Source organism: Caloenas nicobarica, chromosome 13 (assembly GCF_036013445.1).
Source record: "Caloenas nicobarica isolate bCalNic1 chromosome 13, bCalNic1.hap1, whole genome shotgun sequence".
NCBI classification, from domain to species: domain Eukaryota; kingdom Metazoa; phylum Chordata; class Aves; order Columbiformes; family Columbidae; genus Caloenas; species Caloenas nicobarica.
Window position 1 is genome coordinate 9,811,786 of NC_088257.1, and position 20,481 is coordinate 9,832,266.

A 20,481-nucleotide genomic window follows, 5' to 3' on the forward strand; every position below is an offset into this window, starting at 1 on the left:
TTGATGAGAGGTTGATAGACCAAAAATGCCACGCAAATGTCCAATTTCCAAACAACTGTCTTAACCTAGTCAGCGTGAACCTCCAGATCTTCTGAGTTCTCTTGAAAGAATTTGTATCCCACTGGAGTGTTTCCAAGAAACTGTATAGTTTGTGGGGGGGTTTTTCTTTTTTTTTTTTAATGTAGAAAAAAGATTCCTTGGAGAAAAAAAATACCAAGATCACATGCTAGTTTGTTTTACATTTACTGTGTACACTGATCAAGATGTAAGAGCTTGCAAAGACCACAAATGAAAAGATGCTATAGATAGTTTCATTTTCTAGAGATAAGGTGGGTTGGACTACTTTTCTTTCCTTTCTTTTAGATAACGATGACACACGCTAGTGTAGAAATAAAGGAAAATAGGGTCATTCTAATTCCTCCACGAAATGGTAAACCATAGCATAGTAATAGCAAGATTGCCTGTGACAGAAAGGTGTAAAATCCAGATGAACTCAGGGAACTTTTCACATGCCAGCTTGAAGAGGGCAGTGGCGTCTCCTGACAGCCACATGCTCTGCTCTGGCACATGGACCATGGGATGTCCTCAGGACTTACGTTAGCTTCTGTAGGTAATGGAGCCCCCATTCCTTTCAGAAGAATTGTAATTAATTTTAAACCATTTAAGCTAACTAATCAAAACTTGTGGTGCTCAGGAGCTATGAGACAGGGGACCAGACCTGAAAGGAACCTCCAGAGCTGCGAGTCATCCTTGTTTCATGCAAAACACAGTCACCGGAGCTTTCCTGGGTTTTCTAGCAGGAGAGCCAAGCTTTCCCTGCTGCAATGATATTTAGCAAAAGCTAAGGCATCTAAAAGCAAAAAGCCATGACAGCAACATGCCAGCCTTTCTGGACATTGCACGTGTTGCATCTCACAACCAACAGTCTCCATAAGTAAGCAGAGGAAAGCAGGAATTGTCCAGAAAGGTCACCAGCTCTCGCTTCAGCATCCCTTTGTGGGCCTGACTGCTTTCACAACAGGAAAGAGAAACTTTGCAGACCTGTCAGATCATAAGTCCACTCACCCTTCCTTTTTTTGTCCCACTGTGAGATGACCCTGGGTGCTGGATTTCCCTCTCAGTGCAGCATGCAGAGGGAGGTTGGACATGTCGGACAGACGGACAGTGCAAGGCTTTCACTCCCTGGCTGCATTAGATCCCTCCACCTGCCGTACCCGCATTGCAGCTCGCTTTCCATGCTGGAAGCATTGAAAAACCACCTGCAGACTGCTTGACTCAAACACAGCAATCACAATTTAATAGTGAAATAAGCACAGATATTGGTTCATACCTAGTTGTATGAGTAAGAATAGCCTGGCCCTCTTCCATAAGAGTTGGCAGGAATTTCTGTACTATGTGTCAAGTAGGCTACCTTGGTGCTAAATGTTTTGAAACAAGGGACTAGACGGTGAGTCAGTCCCATCCATGAAGATGAACTATGTAGGTGCCAGTCTTGAAGCACTCAGTGTTGGCGATGGGGCAATTTCAGCCTGTGCTTCCCCAGTTGCAAGTTTGTTTTTTCTCCAAATCTTTCTCCTTGTGATCCAATGCATTACTTTCTCCATCACTCATCAGGATTTTCATATTCTTTGCAGAAATTTGGTGATCTACAGTCCAGTAGCCTTGATATTTCACCTATACTAACAAAGGATTTCTTGATGTATTCAGCATTTTGTATCCCACAGTGAAACCTCATATGGGACCCCTGAGACCCTCTTAAAAAGATACTCTCCTTCTGCTGCACGTATGGCTCTTAACAGGTTGGTTGTTCCACTGGTGTCTGATTCTGGAGCTGTCACAGGATCTACAGTTTGGGAAAACTGCTTTGAAAATTGGTGTAAATACTTAAATTTCCCCTCACTGCATGGTTTAATTTCTTTTGGAACCTATCTCTGGAATGATACTTTACATGCTAATCTAAGTTGGCAGTGATCAGTCTGTGCATCACTGTGGGAGCATATATAGGAAGAAGAAGGCTTTAGAGAAAGGAAGCTGTTCTTGTGCCGTTTATATTCAATTTAGCAACTTGTACTTCTTCCCGCTTGTCTCCTTGAATCTCACCATTTTTTCTGACTCCGCCTTTTTCTTCACAATTGCAAGAGAGGCATTGGCCTTCTTGGCTTACATGAATGCCATGTTTAGGAGAGAAATCTCTACTATAACAACCTGTACGACATAAGAACGAACTTCAGATAAATCAAGGACATGTATCTTAATGCCTGCAAAGGTGTCACCTACTCTTCTCTCTCAGAGTACAAGAGAAAAAGAGAACCTGAGATGGGGACTATGATCTCGCTTTCCCTCGAGGTATGGCCACACCAGGCAGGAACTCCCAAGGTGTTAGAAGATCTCAGCCTGGCCTGGAGCCATCACAGGCAGGACTTCAGGGATGAGCTCCTGCATGGGATGTCGGCTGCGCCCTGCCTGGGAGAAGGACTCAAGGACGTTATAGGTGCCCAGCAACAGTGGGGATGCAGAAACAGGGTGGTGAGGTGGTCCCTTCCTTGTCACACATCACATGGGCATCACAGAGCTTCTCCCAGCACTGAAGACCTTCCTCTAGGTCAGGGCTCTTTTCCAGAAATAAAGCTTTTCGTTGGGAAATTGGTTTTTTTTTGTTTTTTTTTTTTTTTCTTTTAAACTGGGGAGATAAGCTGCTGTTATCTTTTTTTCCTTCCATAGCACTACATAGTGTATAAACTGAGAAAAACAGCTACACAGCCAGCCTCTCATTAAGTAATGTGGAGTGTTGTAAGAGCTGGAACACCACCAGTGACATGAAAATTTGGCAATTACAGGCTCATTTAAGGCATGACAGGTCTGAGGATGCTTTCACATCCCAGGCAAGAAAAGCGTAGAAGTAGGTATCCCTGATCCCTCTGGTGTCTGTTCTCATTTTTTACCAATATCAGGATTTACTGCATTTATCTTAGAAATGTGGGGCTTTGTGAGCATCTATGAACAAACTATCAAGCAGATGCCTCCTCCCACTCCAGCATGTGTGCTGTGGGGAACGTGCCACCGACACCAGGTCACCATGGCCACAGCACTGACAGAGCAGCAGGTATCCTGGATCACGCTGACACAGGGAATTTTTCTTTTGCGTAATTCAGGGCAAAACCACCAACATGCGCAATCAGTGCCCCATACAAGACATTTGCTTCAGCTGTATGTATGGCTATTTGCCTGCCAGGCAAGGCACTGTTTTACACTCCCATCAGCAGGTCCCCAAAAAAGATTCCTTAGAGATCCTAATTTCTATTAATGGATAACGATGTTGATATTATCTCTAAAAATTAAGGCATTTGATATATTGTAAAGAGAAACATTCACAAGACACAGCCCTTTCAGGTTTCTGTGTGTGTAAATTGTAATCGCCATCCCTCATCTTCGAGACATGGGGCTGACCCCCTGCAGCATCTCTCAGTCCCACCACCAGACCTCTTTCCTTGGTGACACAACTACATCAAAAGCAAGATGAAATTATTTATCAGGCTCTGTGTGCAAGAATCTGAAGTGATCCATCACAGCGGCAGGTACCACACTGCCACAAAGTGCTGTACATCAAACGCTGCTTGTCCGGACCCTGCCGCGCCTGACCCAGCGTCAGCCCAAACTCCTGCCTGGTGGCCTGGTTGCTGTCACCCTCAAAACCCTCGAGGTCCAGCCTGGTGTTACTTTGCCTCACTCATGGTTTGTGCGTGAATTCTAACGGGGTGATACAATCATGAACCAGTGCATCCAGGGGTTGCCTCCTGTGCTACCAGACTAGGGCAGCCTTTTGCAGGGCAGGGTCACGCAAAATCACCTGCACGCTGCCCGGTGTGGGGCTGCCTGTTGGGAAAGGAGCGTGTGGTGGTCTGGCAGCAAACCTGGACTCGGGGTTGAATGGAGCAAGGCAGAAAGAGGTTGCCTGGCAGCTCAAAAACAGTGCAGCAAGTGGCACATGGCCATGCCTGACACAGGGGAGGATGCCATCATGTGGCCAAAGCCTTTTATTCACTTCCCTCTTGCTTTGCATATTTTTGTGTTAAAAGCTTTCCGCCCTCTGCTCCTTTTCAATGCCCGGTAGTGCACGGCTCTCCCTGACAGCTCCTGGCAGGGGTGTATTATAGAAGAGTTTTGTCCAAGTAAATCCTGGGCATCCATCTCAACATTGGTTTAATTGGATGAAGAATATCTGAAAAAATCACTGTGTAACTCCAACGTGGTTCTCAGGGCTTTACACCCAGGGGGACGCTGAAAACACCAAACCTGGGCACCGTGAGGGCAGGATCATTCAGATACACAGCTGGTTGCAAACCTCATCAGTTTAATTAATTAATGGTCCATTTTACATAATGCAGACAGATAAGCGACACCATTTATTTGCACTGAAAAACCAGTCTTCCCAGGTATTATCCCTGGAGACATATGATATTATGCATCTGGAGAACATTTTACGTATATGCATTAAAACAGGTGACATGGAAAGGATGAATCCTTAAATGCAGGAACAAATACTTGTGTGAAGACTCATCAATTTTATCTAGATTGTTTATCAAAACCTGTGTTCTTGCCAAGCTCAGAGGCACCCTGAGTCTCCTGACCTGCAAGTCCTGAGATGAAGCAACACCAGCTGTTTCTCCCACTTTTTAAGGCCAGTTTTGGGGGAAACCACACTTCTGGTTTTAGTTCGGGCCCCAGCGGAGTCCAAGGTTACCCCATTTCTGAGTACTGCTCCAGACTCGAGTTTTTAGGCACTTTCTGCTGAGGTCTTCAAGTCTTGTCACCAGTTCCTCCATTCATCCAGGGAAGAGGACGTAGGAGTTTCTTTCTCCAGCTTTTTTGGAGGCAAGCTCCAGGTTGTCTTCAGAAACCTTCATGAGGGCATCTGCTAAAACTGCCATTGCTGGGCTTTTTCCCCAGAATTCTTCTCCAGAGGAAGATGAGGGGAACTATACATTTCCCAGAGGACACTGTTGGTCCACACTGTTCCCCCATGCCACTTGTCCCTCTGCGTGCAAGGCTGTTACCTCTCAGCCTCTCCTGCCAGTACCACCAGAGTCCTCTTGTCCCAGCAGAGCTAGTTCTTCTTGGTTTTTGGCATCAGAAGTTCCATGCTTAGAAAATAAAGCATGGAGATATTTAACAGCAATAATAATGATGTAAAAGATCTTGGAATAATTGAAGGGCTGAGGTAGACCAAAAAGAGACCTGGGTCTGCTCCAGTTGTCTCAGCAGGATTGTAGCAAAGAGCTGGAGGTCTGAAGCTGGCACGTGTATTTTAGAGAATAGTTTGGGATAAACCCTGCATCCTTTAAGAAGACTTCCTTTGCTGGTGGTATCTCAAGGCTGCAAAGCGGTGTCTGCAGGATTTGGCAGTTGGCAAAGCTAGACTGTCACATCAGGGAAATCGGATGGTCTAACGAGATACCTCTAGCAGGTCCCTGGAGCTATACACAAGGTGAGTTACATAAATTGATAGGCACCCATCAATGTGAAACGCAGACTGGTTTTATTGTTTTCTGATGAAAAAGAGCAGCTTTGTCTCTGAAATTAATATCTTCCCGTTTCCCAATTTAATTTATACCCTAGATAACAAACAGAAGTTGTTGAAGCCCTTCACATCTTTTCATGATAAACTTGCCCGAATTGTGGGAAACTGAAGAGTTTTACGCTGTAAAACATGAGTGTCTATTCATATGGATCCTGAAATCAAGCTAGGATTTGGTGAGAATCCATACCTTCCTACACGAAAAGCACCGGCACACCCATCACACCTTCTCCTTTCCTTGTTCACAAAAAAGACAAGTTGTACCCAGTGTTGTACAAAAGACACTCCCTTGGCTGATGTCGAATGGGCTGGGTTTGGGTATATCTGTCTCACTCATGTGGGTAAGGGAAGTGGTTCTGTCCACTCAGTGGGAAAAATGTCATTGGTGAAAAAACCCAACATCAACACAGGAATTATTAAGGTGCTTTTAGACAACAGAGCAAAAGATTTGGTAAAAAAGGGTCTTTCAATTTCATTGAGCTGGTGCAGTTTTCGAAGTCCTCCAGGGACTAAGTCCATGGCAGAAGAGAAAGTAGATGCTGTAGGTGCAGAACGGGAGACTTCGATCAGAGCAGCCCCAACACCATGCTGCTGATTTGGCTCAGGAAAGCAGGAGAATTTCAGGTCATCTTGACAACACTTTTGAAACAAGAAAGAAGAAGGTTTATAAAGTACTGCAGAAAACAGCAAAGACTTCCAAGAATAAGCTTGAGTATTTAACTGCTAAAAAAGTTTCTGTAATCAGGTATTTTTATTGCTGCTCCTTAATGCAATCTTAGGTTTATGAAGGAAAGAATAAAACTGTGAGCTGATAGTCAAGACACTTTGAAAGGGCTTAATTTCAGGTCTTTGGGGATGGATTAGGGGAGGAAAAGAGCCTGTGCAGGGAGTTTAGTGAGAATGATATTTTGAAACTTATAAAAATGTTAGAGAATATTCTCCCTTCAGATTTTCTTTTCTGATTCACACTAATCAAAACAATCACAACAATCAGAATGGATTCCAATGAAATTCCAGGAGATCTGGAATGAAACCAAAATCCATCGGTACATCTGTTGTCTGCTCCACATCCCACAGACCCAAATTTGAAAAGTGTTTGATTATCCAAGTGTAGATACCCATGTAAGTTATCTGACTTTTAGAGGATCTGTACAATTGCAACTCCATTTGATTCAAAGATTAATCGTCTAATTTTAATAAAGCTAGAGGGTCTTTATGCGCTGACCTGGAAGTTAAGGATTGGTCGCAGTTTGGTCTCTTTTCATTGCTGTGAGGGAAAGTTCATAGCCAAGAAACATGGCTGAACTCATTGGGAATCCTCGCACTGCATTGACCGTGATGCCCCTAAAAAAGACCTGTTGGGGATGGAGAAAGGTTAGAGCATAGGAATATACTGGCTATTTTAAGAAGAAAACATTGAATGAAGCTGTGGTGGGATTCTGAAGAACAAAATCTTGCTTTGCTCAGGAGATGTGCCCTCACTGCTGGTCTTTGCCGAAGTCTGTGCTGGAGAACAGAAACTCAACGGCAGAAGTCACTGGTTTGGTGTCATTGTGCTCCACTCTCCCTATGGACCCCCCTCTGTGTTTGCCAGCAACAGCTACAAGAGATAAAGAGTAAAAGATGGCCTCCTGCAACTGGAGCAGAGTAGAAAGCAAGAAAATAAAATGTCTTACAGTGTTTTCCTACCTACCTACGGGTCCTCCTTCCCTTTGCATACAAAAGTGTGCGAGGATCATACAGACCCCTGGGTACAGTAAGGAGGCTGTTGCTTTCATGCAGCAAATACTCTGACTCCGGGAGCTGGGTCTGTGGGTGCAGAAGATGTTTGGGAAGTGGAGAGGGAGCGGTGTGGCTGGAGCCAGCCCTGCTGATGTGGGCACTGTGCCGCACGGGCTATTTTGCAGGTTTCACCTTTGGGCATAGAAACAGTAGAAACAGCAGAAAATTAGATTTATTCTGTACCTTGCTGAGAACTAGCTCCTGCCACCAGCTTTGGAAAAAGTATTCGATGGAAGCTGATACTGTCACATGTGGGTTCCTAAGGTCAAGCTTTGTTGCTTATATATATCCCAGAGTTTTCTTTCATTAAGGTAATGAATATGAGTGTATACAGCCAGAGTTCCCGTTCTCCTCAATATATATTTTTCTAAAAGATTTTGGCACTTACAAGTGTGAAAGACCCTGTGGTTGTTAAGTGCTTGAACAGGAAAGTGCTTTTTGGGAAGTGGAGAAGGGGCTGTTGTCACTCCTGGCATTGGCTCGCCCCCTTCACAACCCCTCCTTGCTCCAGACACCACTGCCCGGTACGTGCAAGGCCGTGCACAAACCACTCCGTCTGGGCCGAGCCTGTTTACAAAATGATGATTGCAGGGAGTATCTCTGCTGGCCTGTTTCTCACCAAACCACTCCATTAACCACCCAGGCTAATCACTGTGGTCACTTATCTAAACACCAGAAGTTCAGAACAGACATGAAAAGTAACGTCAGCAAAGCAAGTGCCCTTCCAGGATTTACAAAGGCAAAGCTCCCACGGCTGCTGTGGGAAAACAGGGAAGATCTCAGCTGCAAGACCAGAAGTCCATAGATTTAAGTGTCTAACCAATATTTTCCCTGAAATACTGAGCTCTGCTGAACATGACGGTATCTTGTATCCAATAAATCCAGTGCATAGTGCTGACTTGTACAAGAAAATCAAGACATCTTCACATTGTTTAGGATGACGTTTGCAATGAGAAATTGCAATATTAGCATATTTCGGATATTTCTTGATTGATTAGGGTGTTTTATTTTTCTAGGAAAGGTATAATTTTATGGGAGGCAATTCACATTTTTGCAGTACCCATAAAATAACATGAGAGAGCCAGATTAAATAATAATGAAGATTCGTGAATAAAAGCCCAGAGGCATCGGTTTTTCTCATCAGAATGAACACACCTGACTATGGAGAAAGAAGAGGGCTATATTGCATTTTTTGTGTGTGTACAGAAGGCAATTATTTTCAGCACTGCAAATGCTGTTCCTTTGTCTCTGAATTAAAACATCCAGAGCTGGGTTTGCCATTTATCAATTGTGTCTCTCCCAACACACAAAAAGATTTTCCTTACGAGAGAAGGATCTTGTCTTATCATCAACTATTACTCAGTCCTATTGCCAGTTTCGGTCTGGGTGCCAGGCATGAGAGCAGAAAAACTGTAAGCAGCTCAGACCTCTAACACAAAAAACCGAAGTGCCTGAATTATTTGTTAATAGCGAGGCAGGGCGAGGAGGGTAGGGGGTGAAGATGAGGATGGGGACAGAAGGAAAACACATGGAAATTCCCTTTTCAGCTACCCTGCTGTGTCCGACCATCTGAGCTTGGTCTTCAGCATCTCTCCAGGTGCCTGCGCTTCATATGACTGTGACATTCTTCACATAATGGCAAAACACAAACGAGGCTGCAGGCTCCTGGGACAGCTGGCATAATATAGTGGCATGTTGACAAATATTTAAATCACACTGACTTGTGATTTTGCAGCTTATTTTTTGTAATTTATTACTTTTCCCTCAGAAGGTGAAAATTAATACTTTGGAGCTAAGAGTCCATGTGATGTTGTGATGACAGCTTAATTACAGATTTACTTCAATATCAGAAGATATCTCTTCTCATAACCATGCATTGGCAGTGCAATAAAGCTGCAAACCCCAATTCTCTGCCATTCACAATTAACCGAGGCAAAGTTTGCAGGTAGAACAAGCTACTTTTATTACACTAGTATACAAAGTCAGAAAAAGGAGATAAGTTCTTTTTTTTTTGGCACACAGCCCTTCTTCATGGTTGAAGCTGAAGCAATTCCGATTTAAGAGCATTTTCAACCGACTCTGTCTTGGCGGAAAATGAGGGTGGGCAGTGCAAACCGCAGCATCAGTTCCACCAAAGCATTGCCCAAAGCGACCACATGCATTTTGGGTGCCAGCACGGTCATGCTGGAATCACATCCCATTGACTTCCATGTCAATCGGAAATATTTGACCTCTGCATTTTGTAGTAGCTATCACAGAGGCAAGATTTTCTACCTGTGATTTACAATAAGTCAAATCATATCCACAATTAAAGGCACTGACATGAAGTGTCTTTTTAAGTTAATTACACCAGCAGACTGTGACCCCCAGTCATTTATTTTTTAATTGCTGCAAGGCACATTATTACTCTTACTATTATGATTTAGAAAGAATCTGCACTATAAGTACCTACTGTCATAATTTAGCAGACAGGCTTTAGCTGTCTCTCAACCCTGCAGATAGGTTTGTAGCAGCCCTTCTATTTCCCAGTTGAAAATTAAAGGCCCAATACCCAGATTTTACTTCAAATACCACTTACTTTTAAGCCCTCGTTCTGGTAGCTCTGCAAGATACAGTCAAAGGTCCCTTTGTACCTGTTTAAATAAACTCCATCTGCCTGAAGTCGACTTTTCACAACATCCATTGGAGTTGCAGTCCCCCAGGAAATGGCTCCTAGAAAAATGCAGAAGTATTTGAACAATTTATTCTCTGTATTTCCTTGGCTGCAGGTCAGTGAACTCAGAAATTCCTCTCTCCTCTACCACATCATATTCATGGGGTTTTCATTTCGGGGTATTTGCCCTGCTCAGGCACAGGAACAGTATTTCTGGGAGCCAAGTTCCCTGTTTCTGGAAGAAGCATTGAGATTTTGGGGGTTACACTGGTAATCAAATGCGGGCAGCCCAGGAGGCGCTTCCCCAGGTACAAATGCATCTTCTGCCATGCTTCTGGTGGAACATGGACATGCCATGGGAAGAGCCTGAGGGAGATGCCGTTTGGGGCAGTTTCAGAAAAACTGGAGTCCTCAGTGTTGAAAAGCAAAGTTTGAGCTGAGAATGCAAGTAAGAGGCTGGTCCATCTCATGCAGCCAGGATTAGGCTCCGTGCAACTGAGATACATCATCATTCCTATAAATAAACTGTCTATTTACATTGATCCTGCAGCCAGGTGGGATGTTCTGCCTCTCCGAAAAGGTCAGCATGTGACCACAATACATGGCCCAGTTGGACAGACAAGAGTTTGAACCTACGTGAGTGTTGGGTCATACAAAAGTAGCTGTCCAGTTGGGCCAGGGGTCTGGTTATTTCCAGGAGAAACGGAGAGGTGGTTTTGTAATCACTGCCTGAGCTAAAGATTGATCTACATTTCGGGGTCTGCAGTTTAGAAATGGCCAAGAAATGGGGAGTGGGTGTAGGGTGACCTTACACTTGTAAGCATGGTGGGGGACACACATGCCAGTCTTATTGGCAAGTGTACTCGGGAAAAAAAGATCAATAACAGTTAATTCTGCTTGTTCTGGGTGTGGGTAGGGTGCGTACCCTGCCGGTGGGCAGCCAACAGGTTGAAGTCCTCTTCTGAAGGCATCTTGTCTGCCATGTATCCCTGGCAAGGAGATACGCAGGCTGCCGAGAGACAGCCAGGGAGAGGAAGGCACTGGCTGTTTTCCTTCTCGCTGACATTGAGCTTGATGAAATGCTGCTAACATGACTTCCATAAAGTCTGACAAATCATAAGGCGCAGCTGTGGTGCCAGGGGACCTGGCCCTGGGGAAGGAAGGTCATTCAGCCCCATGTCCTCCCCTTGTGACCAGGAGGGTGTGGTGGCTCCTCCGGGAACCTTCCTGTCCTTGTTTTGCCAGTGTTGTGGGATAAAACGGTGCTTACCTGCTACACCCCCTGCCAGCCAGACTGAGGAGGGATTAGGGGAAATGCATCCATCAGGGGTAATCCAGCCACAGAAAAATGTGTAAGGGATGAAATAGAGGCAGTACCCAGGAACATCCCTCAGAAGCATTGCTCCCGCGCCTCGGTATATTCCTGCTATCCCCTCTTTCTGTAGGACTGTCCTGAAGCAGTGAATTGGGCCTCGGTACACAGGAAATCCAGGAACTGTGGGCTTTAGTTTAATGTTTGCTGCAAATAAAGATACAACCGTTATAATAGCTGTATTGCTACAGAACTCCTTTTAAAAGCCAACCGCCATCCAACAGAAATCACTGCCATCCATTTTCTTTTGCAGGGATCAACATCTAGTGTGGGAAAAAAAAAATGTTTTAAGAAAGAGGACCTAGGTCCATTTTTTAAAGACATTTAGACACTTTGGGCAGATTCTTCTTAGATGCATTGCATACCTCCCAATGTGTGCCCTGTGATATTTCCAATTGAATTTGAGGCTATGTGCTCAGTTTTCATGGATTTTAACCGAATCTGGTGCCAAGTTGCATCCTGGAAAGCCTTGGCATCTTCAGAGTCTGGCCCTTCCCATGTAGACCAAGTTTGTTTTGGAAAGGGCTAAGCTGCATGGAGACTTTTAAAAATGGACATAATATAATTTCATCAAAGCAATACAAAAAAGTCAGTATTTTACAGTTAAACACCACAATGGTAATCATCAGAAAAGTGTTAATGAAACTGCTGAAATTCAAGGTGTTCAGCTCTGAAGCTGCACCGTCTCTTCCTTCGGCCGTGCATGTGCTCTGGTGGGGTTTGCAGCCTGCAATCAAATTCAGCCGCTGTCACGAGCAGAAGCAGCTCCTTCTGCCTCCAGCTTCTGGAGAGGTTACAGCTGCCCGTGCATCCCCTCCTCACCCATGGAATCATGGAATCAGAGAATAGTTTGGAATGGAAGGGGCCTTCAAAGCTCATCTAGTCCAACCCCCCTGTGATGAGCAGGGACATCTTCAACCAGATCATCCATCCTGCCTGCACCTGGCTTACCTGTAACTCTGCCCCAAATAAGCCAGTGGTTTTCAAATGTACATGTGAAATTTTTGTTTTTGAACAGAGGAAAGTGGAATAACAGAGAGGGGTTTATGGGCAAATATATATGGGACTGAGAGTGTGCAACAGGCGATGGGGAGCTGGCGTTACTGCTGGCAGGAGCCCCCGCAGCCTGGAGACTCGCCGTTCCTGCCCCACGGCCACTTGGGGAAGGTGGCTCCAATGGCTCCTGGTCCTGAGCAGACCTGCCCCTGTGTTCATTATAGATCACAATCAGCTGGAAATGCCAGCAGAGGTCTGATGACTGTCATTGATAAACCCCCTGCTCTTGAGCTGAGGAGGATGGAGTCCATCCTGAGGCAGAAGGAAACATTTTTAGCTCAATCACAGTGGCACAAGGCATCAGAGAGCCAGGCCTTGAAGCAAAGTTGTCCTAAAGCTCTTGGCAAACACCAAGGACTGGCAGAGAAAGCAAAAAGAAACTCTTGCTTCCTACCTTCAATGTAAGGCTGCGTTTGCATCTGTAGCCGTATCTTTACCAGGTCCACGGGAGTGCCGATGCCCACGGAGACGAACCCTGCCACCATGCTGGCCAGAGCCACATCGGCAAGCGCGGGTGTATGGGACAGGTCTCCGTGGCGGAGCTGGCTGAGGAACCGTTGCGTGTTGCTGAAGACGCCGAACACCACGGAGCTGTAGATGGCGATGCTGGCCAGTGGGAAGGACATGCCTTTGAAGAAGCCAGCCACCTACTCAAGGAAGGGAGCAGGAGTTAAGAGAGCAAATGGGATGGAGCAGATTAAGCCCCAACTTGTCCATCAGGCCAGAAACACAAATCCAAGGACCAGATGTCTCCTGGAACCAACCGCTTGCACATACTGAGCAAACGAAAATTGATTCATACTGCTAAAGAGTTGTAAAAATTGTGCAGAATACAGTGTATGTTGAAAGCACAGAAACCCATGTCAAGTTCCTCTTATGGCCAATTTCTGTCCTGGCATCACCAAAGTTAGTAAAGTACCTCCAGTACAGCTTTGCCAGCAGGTACAGGCAAAACAGTCACTGTGGATGTAACGCTCTGACCCATGCAGAGACATGGGCAGTGTCATTTGTCACTCCAGGGATCTGTCTTTTCCCTGTAGGAGCAACCAAGAGAGTTACCTTGGAGTTAAGCAAGAGGAGGCTGTAGGGATTTGCAGGCTCAGTTGCACCAGCTTTATTGGTCTTCATATAACTGCTGGAGTCAACTGTGATTTTATATAATTGCTTCATGTATTTATCTACGTATTTATTTGCATTTTCTAGCAGCACATTTTAAGTAAGATAAAATACTTACAGACTCATTTCTGTACACAGTGAGAACACAGTTGAGTGTATTTCCATATCCTTGACCGGCTTGCAAACGAGTCTGCAAAAGGAATTCATGAAATGCAATTAAAATCCCATGCTTCTAGTCCAGTGGAAGCTCATGCTACATAAACAATGAGTAGTTTGCTTTGAGAGAGAATCCTTCCTTAGTTGTTAAGAAAATACAGCAAAAAAATAAGATATATATGCATCCATCCCCCTTGAACTTCGCCAGAAGCAGGCCTCAGAGGTCTGAAGTTTCTGCAACATCTGGAATTGTCTGTCAATTGGAACTGACTGTCGAATTGCTCTGGAGTCCAGACCAGCTGCCCTGGCCCAGCACAGTGCTTGGGGCAGACTGCTGGTGTGCAGTGCTGTTATTGCAAGGTCTTGATTTATGTGGCAATTGGAGAGCAATGTGGTCTCCTCCATTTGAATGCCCTTCCTGTCCAAGGTGGATTTTAAGACATAGAAATACTAAATGGAGCCAAAAATAATTCAGCTCCATCTCAGAAATTCTCCATGCTTCACTCAAAAATATATTTTTACATCATTTCCAAAATGATATTTTTGTTTCTGGAAAGCAATGGTTATACCCCTTCCAAAAGATGCCTATGACAGCTGTCAGAAATGGCATGTAAACTATGGCAAAGCTTGTGTGCTTCAAAATACTTTCTCATTCTCACACACACATATTTAGATCATCTTTCATTCAAGCTGCTCACAAGTTTACAATAAAAGAATCCTAACAAGTGATCCATTTTTTGGGCTTAGAGGTGTGTGAGGAAATGGAAGCCCTGTTTGATTCACAGGACCTGGGGCTTCAGCAATTAATTTTGGCTGAAGCCAGAGCTCAGTTTTTATTGGAAGACACTCCCATGTGCTCTATTGGGGATGTTTTTAGGGAATGGGGACAGTATTTCTCATCATTTCCATCAACGTTGCTGCTAGCAGGAATGGCAAAATGAAGCCTGGAGGGACAGTGCTCAGTCCCCTCCAGTGGCTCAGCCCTGACTTACACCAGGGTGAAGCAGGAACTTCATTTGGGAATTTAAAGCACAAAGGAGTGTCTTCCCAAGTTCGTGCCTGGGGAGAGCTTTTGGCCAGCAAACGGCAGGTTTAATGATACAATCATTTGGCCCAAAGCCCTGCCCAGGGCTCTGCCAGAGCCTCGCTGGTGGGATGCTGCCGCGGGACCCTAGCTGGGGAGTGGGAAGGACCAAACCTCAGGCTCACCCCTCATCCCAGGGCTGCTCCGTGCAGCCGTCTGCCCACACCCAGCACTGAACATCCAGCACCGGTCCACACCTGGCCACAGAGAAGGCAGCAGCAAAAGCAGAATATCTGCTGAGCCCATACAAACAAGCTGGTACATGAAGATGCCGGCTGTGGCTCATGCAGCAAACATTGTGCAACGCGGGCAGGCCCGGGCCGGGGCGCAGACCTCTGTGTGCCGTGACTCACGCTGCGGGTAACGGGGTCGGGGGAACCGGCTGCACCCCGGGGAGCCCTGGACAGGGTAACCAGGGTGCACAGCACTGCATCCCTCCTGGCTTCATGTGAACACCTAGCCCAGACATTTCCATTTTGCCTCCGTGGGCTTGGTTTTTTTTCTTTTACACAGTAACCAGGTATTCAGAGGTACAAGTTAATACATTTTTTGAATAACTCGGGGCAACTGCCCGTCCTCACAAGCTGCTCCTCGTGCATATGCCCCTTGGCTAAGCTGTTAACACACAGAGCTGAAACCCCTGCTAGCATCTCTGTCAAAATCAGCTGATACCAATATGAATATTCCTCAGGAAACTTCCTCTGTTTGTTACATTTTAATTAGACAGGGCCCTTCAGTGGCACCCAGAAACTGAAGAAAGTTCTGGGGAAATAAATGCAATGTGGATGGTGAAAAGTGAGTAAATGTAAAACTCTAAAGAGTTTTGCAGGGCTGTGGAAAAATAGCTGCTTGAGTTTGATGGAAGCTGCAATGCTGGGAAGGGGCCAGCTGAAGGAGGAGATCTGCTTCATGGGAACTGTGGTGCAGATACCACATACCTCATCCAGCTTTCGTTCAGTCCTGTCCCCTGCTCCGGGCAGGGAAGGACCCCCGCATGGCCTGGAGGCTGCGAATGCCACTCAGCTGCCCCTTTGCTGGCTTAGTGCTGTGTAAAAGCTCCCCTTTCCACTTCCCCTAAATTTGGAAAGATAACAAGTTTGCCTACTTCGTATTCCCAGGCAATATCCAAAGCCAAGGGCAAGCGAGGGTCAGTCTGACAGTTGTCTTTATAAGCACTGAAGGATGGGCTTGCTCTTTCTTGGCATCCAGAAACTGGATGCTTCCCAACAGGATCCTCTCTCAGTTGTTGCCAAAATCCTCCAAACCTGGCCCTGACATCCAGCCTGAGATGGGGATTGCCTTGGCAACCCAGGCAAAGCCTTGCCTATGCACCCCATGCCCTGGCCCTGCCCATCTCTGGGGGGTCTGCACCCCTCCTCACACAACGGTGCTCCTGGGGCCGATATCAGCAGCTCAGAAAGGAGAGGGTGTGCGGGCCACCTCCTGACACCAGGAGAGCCAGCTTTGTGCAAGGGGATGGCTGTGATGTCTGGGGAAAGGATGTGGCGTGGGTTGTGCTGGACCCTGCTTCCTCCCTGTCACACTCCAAGGGTGTCTGAGGTGCAAACAGGGCCACTAGCTTTGGGTCTGCCGCATCTGAGAGCCCAGCCTCGTGCCAGCAATGAGGCTCAAACCAGATCAGAGCACGTGGGCTCTGTTGAAGTGGTGAAAGATGGCCTGAGATGCCTGTGACACTGAAAAGCAGAAAGGAAGAAGAACAGGGTCTTCCTCTGTATCTCTGCGTCAGTAGGGATGGTCAACTCGGTTGTGTCAGGCTGTACTGCTGTATGCATGAGTTTGTCTGCATCATGCTAGCAAGTATCTTCTTACATCTATCAATCCTTCCCTCTGAAGAATAGTTGCCTTGCAGGAATAGCAAATATTGCATCTCATAGGCCTGGGATAACGATTTCAGCACTCTGTCCTTCCAGCCCTGCCAACACAAGGAAAACACGTAAAATGTGCCTGCAGCAAAACAAATAGAGTTTCCCTATTGCCCTTTGAATATTTGACTGTGGTACAGTTCAGTAAAACATTGCATTGTGGTAAACCACACAGTAAGTAAGGCCAGGTTTAATTTTCAGCATTAATCCTTACTGGAGAAGCTCACAGATATCAGCCAGTTCTTCTAGTTTCTCATTTGAAATGAGTATTGGAGAGAAAGAAAGGCTAAAGCCTATGAAAACATTTCTACTCAGGCTAAATTCTCCCTTGGGGTGGCGGGAGAAGAGAAGGCCTTTTGAAGGGTCATCTAGAGAGGCCACCTCCCCGTTGGTGAGAGCACGGTTCTAAGTGGTTTACCTTGATTGTGTCCAGGGGGTGGCCCACAATCACACTGGCGGCTCCTGGGAATGAAAGCAAAGTATTACGCAAAACATTGAAGATGTATTTGTGACAGGACAGGAAGCGATGGGTTTATAAGGGAGGAGGAGAGAGATTTCCACAAGAACAGCCATACTGGGCCAGAGCAATGCCCAGTATGAACTCCATCAACTTTACATCTCAAATTCATCCCAGTGAGAGGAGGTGTTATGTTTGTATGACCTGTCCATGAACAATCCCCATTGCACTCTTGTAAGCTCATGCAAATAATTAGCCTCAAAATGGTGAGATTCAGGTTAGCCACAAGGAAATGCCTTCTCCTGGCTCAAACAGAGATGCTCTGGAGCTGTCTGCTGATGGGAACTGTGAACCTCATCCTTCGCTGTTTTAAGAGCAGTTTATAGAGATACCTGTCAAGGATGATTCACATTAAGAGGATCCTGCTCTACGGTCCCATCCAGCCTCATTCCCATAGTTCTCTGGGAGAAACTGGCCCATTCCCCCACACTGTCCTGCCCACCCTCTCATGCCATTTGCTGCCAGGAACCACTGTGGTGGGGTAGAACATGGCTTGGTTTCCTTGTTCTCCAGGAGGATGGAGCAACCCATGTGCCATGGGCAGGACACGGCTTTGTGTGCTTATAGCAAACAACATGGGCAGTTTTCAGTGTGTTTGTGGAGATGTTGGGTAGTTTGTGCTTCTTCCACATCTGCAAGTCTCTGTGCAAACCAGTGTCTCCAAGTGCTTTAGAGAAATTTCTGACTTGTATTGGGTTAGGACTGAAAAGAACGTCATGTCCTTGGTCAACGCATTATGACTTTACTCAAAAATGTATTGTAAAATGTCGCCTTTCCTCCTGGACCTTAACCTGAGACCACCTGTGGCCCAGAACTATGTGTGAAAACTCGCTGCTGCCACCAACACTGAGCACTGGTGGCTGGTCACCCCCTAGACATCTCGTCCCGCCCCAGGGGTGTGCGGCCATAGCACAAGGTCAGTGGGACAGAAGGAGCAACTGCATGCTGCACAACCTCCACAGGATGCAAAGAGCTCCATATCAGCTGCTTGCATAACCTTTTGATGGAAGTTCTGCATTGTTTTGGAGTCAGCTAAGCTATGACACTTGTCTGGCCGGTCGGGATCTGTGAGCCATCTCACAGCCCCTTCCTGAGCCTGGTGCGAGCTGTAGCCCGGGCAGAGCTCTGGTCTGCAGTGGTCAGTGCCTCAGTTTCCCCTCTGCACAGCCGCTGCTGCAGCCCATCGCAGGAGCGGGCAGCTTAGCCATGCACCTTTTCGGCTGTTAAACACAGTGGGAACTTTCAGTTCTGTAACACTACATGAGTGGCGCCTTTACAGATCCTCATGTTTTCTTTCTTGCATCTGTTTTCCCGGTGTTTGCAATCAGCATTTTCAGCAGACCGGATCAATATTCCTCCCTGGCCATCAGCCCGTTTGTCGTGTCGGGGCCGCGGGGTCAAAGCCAGACGGTGCCTTCCCGGGGGCGTATGCGATGGGGGACCCCGGGTTGGCTGCTGTGAGCAGGACGGGAGAGCCGGCGGGGGCGTGCGGGGTGGCTGGGGCAGCGGCCCCCGCCTCCCGGGGCGCACAGCAGCATCCCACGTACTGACACATTTTAAGTATCCCGCCCGTGGAAATAGGATTAAACTGCACTTGTGGGCCAAAGCAAAGCAAACCGCGCATCCGCTGCTATGAGCACGCCGGTCGGAGGCACAGACCGTAGGTGACACGGAGAATGTCATTCCGACACACGCTCCTGCACCCCCCCGACTCCCGGAGCCCACGGCACCACTTACCGCCCACCCAGCCCGCCGCGAAGTCCTGCAGCTGGACGCTGCCCATGCTGCGCCGCCGAGCCCGTTCCGCCGGGAAGGAGGTCCCCGCCGGGCAGGGGGTCCCGCCGGGCAGGGGGTCCCCCCGGGCAGGAGTTCCAGCTGGACAGGGGGTCTCCCCCGGGCAAGCGGTCCCGCCGGGCAAGGGGTCCCTCCGGGCAGCGGTCCCCGCTGGACACGGGGTCCCGCCGGGCAGGGGATCCCCACCGGGCAAGGGGTACCCGCCGGACGGGGGGTCCCGCCGACCGCGCTCCCCGCGGCAGCCCCGCCGCCCCGGTCTCCCAGCCCTGTGACATCACGCACCGGGGCTTAAAGGCGCCGCGCAGGGGCCGGCTGTGGAGAGACAGCCGGCGGGGGGGTGTCTCGGTCAGGCGGGGGGGTGACGGTGGGGGCAGCGCGGCTGTTTCTCATGGGACTGATTTTGCCGGGTGTCAGGTAACTGAGGTCAGCGCAGGCTCCTCTTTACCCCGGGGGGCGCGGGGAAAGCAGCATCACCCCTTCGGCCAGGCAACAGGGGATGGGGGGGAAAAACAGGGATTTGGGGTGAAGTATGCTATAAATTCTCAAAGATGTAAATCCAGGTATAAAGAGTGTATCTCATGCAGCCTTACTCCATTGGAAAACATCTCCATTTGCTTCACTGGAGGCACACTGCCTCATCTTTTCAGGAGATACCTTCTATTTCTCTATTCTCTCTTTAGGAGTTGTCTGAAATTTCTGTATTTTGGCATGCAATGAACAATCGCTTCTTATTCCCTTCCTTCTCCATAGCATTCATCGTGCTCTTATACCTCTATTACCTGCTTCTCCCTCAGTTCTTTCTTTCCCAGAGCCAAGAGCCCAGCTCTGTTTTGTTCCCCTCTCATGCAAGATTCTCATTTTTACACTCCTCAGACTTTTTTTTTTTTTTAAGTCTTTGAACTGGGCAGCTAGAACCACAAGTAACAGGAACAAAACAGGCATTCAGCAGCATAAAGATAATTTCTGTTTTGATCTCAAATCCTTTTCTGGCAATTCCTAACATGCCTTTCTGATTGACATGGGAAGACTGGACTCTCTTTCTCAAATAGTAAATACCTGATTTTGAGTCCAGCCTGGCTGTTGTGCCTCCTGTGTGGTACTTTCAGCTAGTAAATCTAATGTCTTATGCCTAAATAGCACCCAGCCGCTCAACAGCAGGTCATCCTTCTGGTCCTTAACCAGGTCACTGATACCCTTCTGCTCACCAATTCCATCAGAAAACTCCTCTTGGACTTAAGGGGCACGACTTTGCTCTGCAAAAGATGTGTTGGCCCTCTGCCACTGAGCACATACATCTGTTGCATCTGGCTGTGATTTACTACAGCCCAATGTGATTTTTTTTCTATAGAGGTCAGATTTCTGCAGATAGCAGTTTGTTGGAGCAGTTTTGGAGACTTTCTGAAAAGATTGGGATCAGGTTTGCTACATTGCCTTCCTGGAATACCAGATTGGGTATTTTTGTTGAAAGGTGTTTGGCTACCTATTCTGGTCAC

The 20,481-nt window shown here is 47.0% G+C and overlaps 1 protein-coding gene across 2 annotated transcripts; it reads right to left on the reverse strand.

The window, feature by feature from the left end:
• Positions 1 to 5,279: 5,279 nt before the first annotated feature.
• Positions 5,280 to 19,223, reverse strand: SLC25A48 (solute carrier family 25 member 48). Of its 2 annotated transcripts, XM_065644228.1 has the most exons (8): positions 18,932 to 19,223; positions 17,096 to 17,139; positions 13,673 to 13,744; positions 12,833 to 13,085; positions 11,281 to 11,529; positions 9,936 to 10,069; positions 6,801 to 6,930; positions 6,132 to 6,214 (listed from the first exon to the last, which is right to left on the reverse strand). In XM_065644228.1, exons 1-7 carry the CDS (start codon positions 18,975 to 18,977, stop codon positions 6,808 to 6,810), a joined length of 921 nt encoding a protein of 306 aa, XP_065500300.1. In that variant the 5' UTR covers positions 18,978 to 19,223; the 3' UTR covers positions 6,132 to 6,214; positions 6,801 to 6,807. The 2 variants fall into 2 exon arrangements, with proteins under 2 accessions (XP_065500301.1, XP_065500300.1); XM_065644229.1 differs by lacking the exon at positions 6,801 to 6,930 and having other exon boundaries at positions 5,280 to 6,214.
• Positions 19,224 to 20,481: the final 1,258 nt, after the last annotated feature.

What these genes read in the sequence shown, in the direction of transcription:
- SLC25A48 (XM_065644229.1), bottom strand. Translation starts at nt 18,977, where the DNA reads ATGGGCAGCGTCCAGCTGCAGGACTTCGCGGCGGGCTGGGTGGGCG. An exon ending in CTGTGTACAGAAATGAGTCT is followed by an intron (nt 13,086 to 13,672) that starts GTAAGTATTTTA and finishes TTCCTTGAGTAG; the next exon opens with GTGGCTGGCTTCTTCAAAGG. An exon ending in AACGCAGCCTTACATTGAAG is followed by an intron (nt 11,530 to 12,832) that starts GTAGGAAGCAAG and finishes CTTTATTTGCAG; the next exon opens with CAAACATTAAACTAAAGCCC.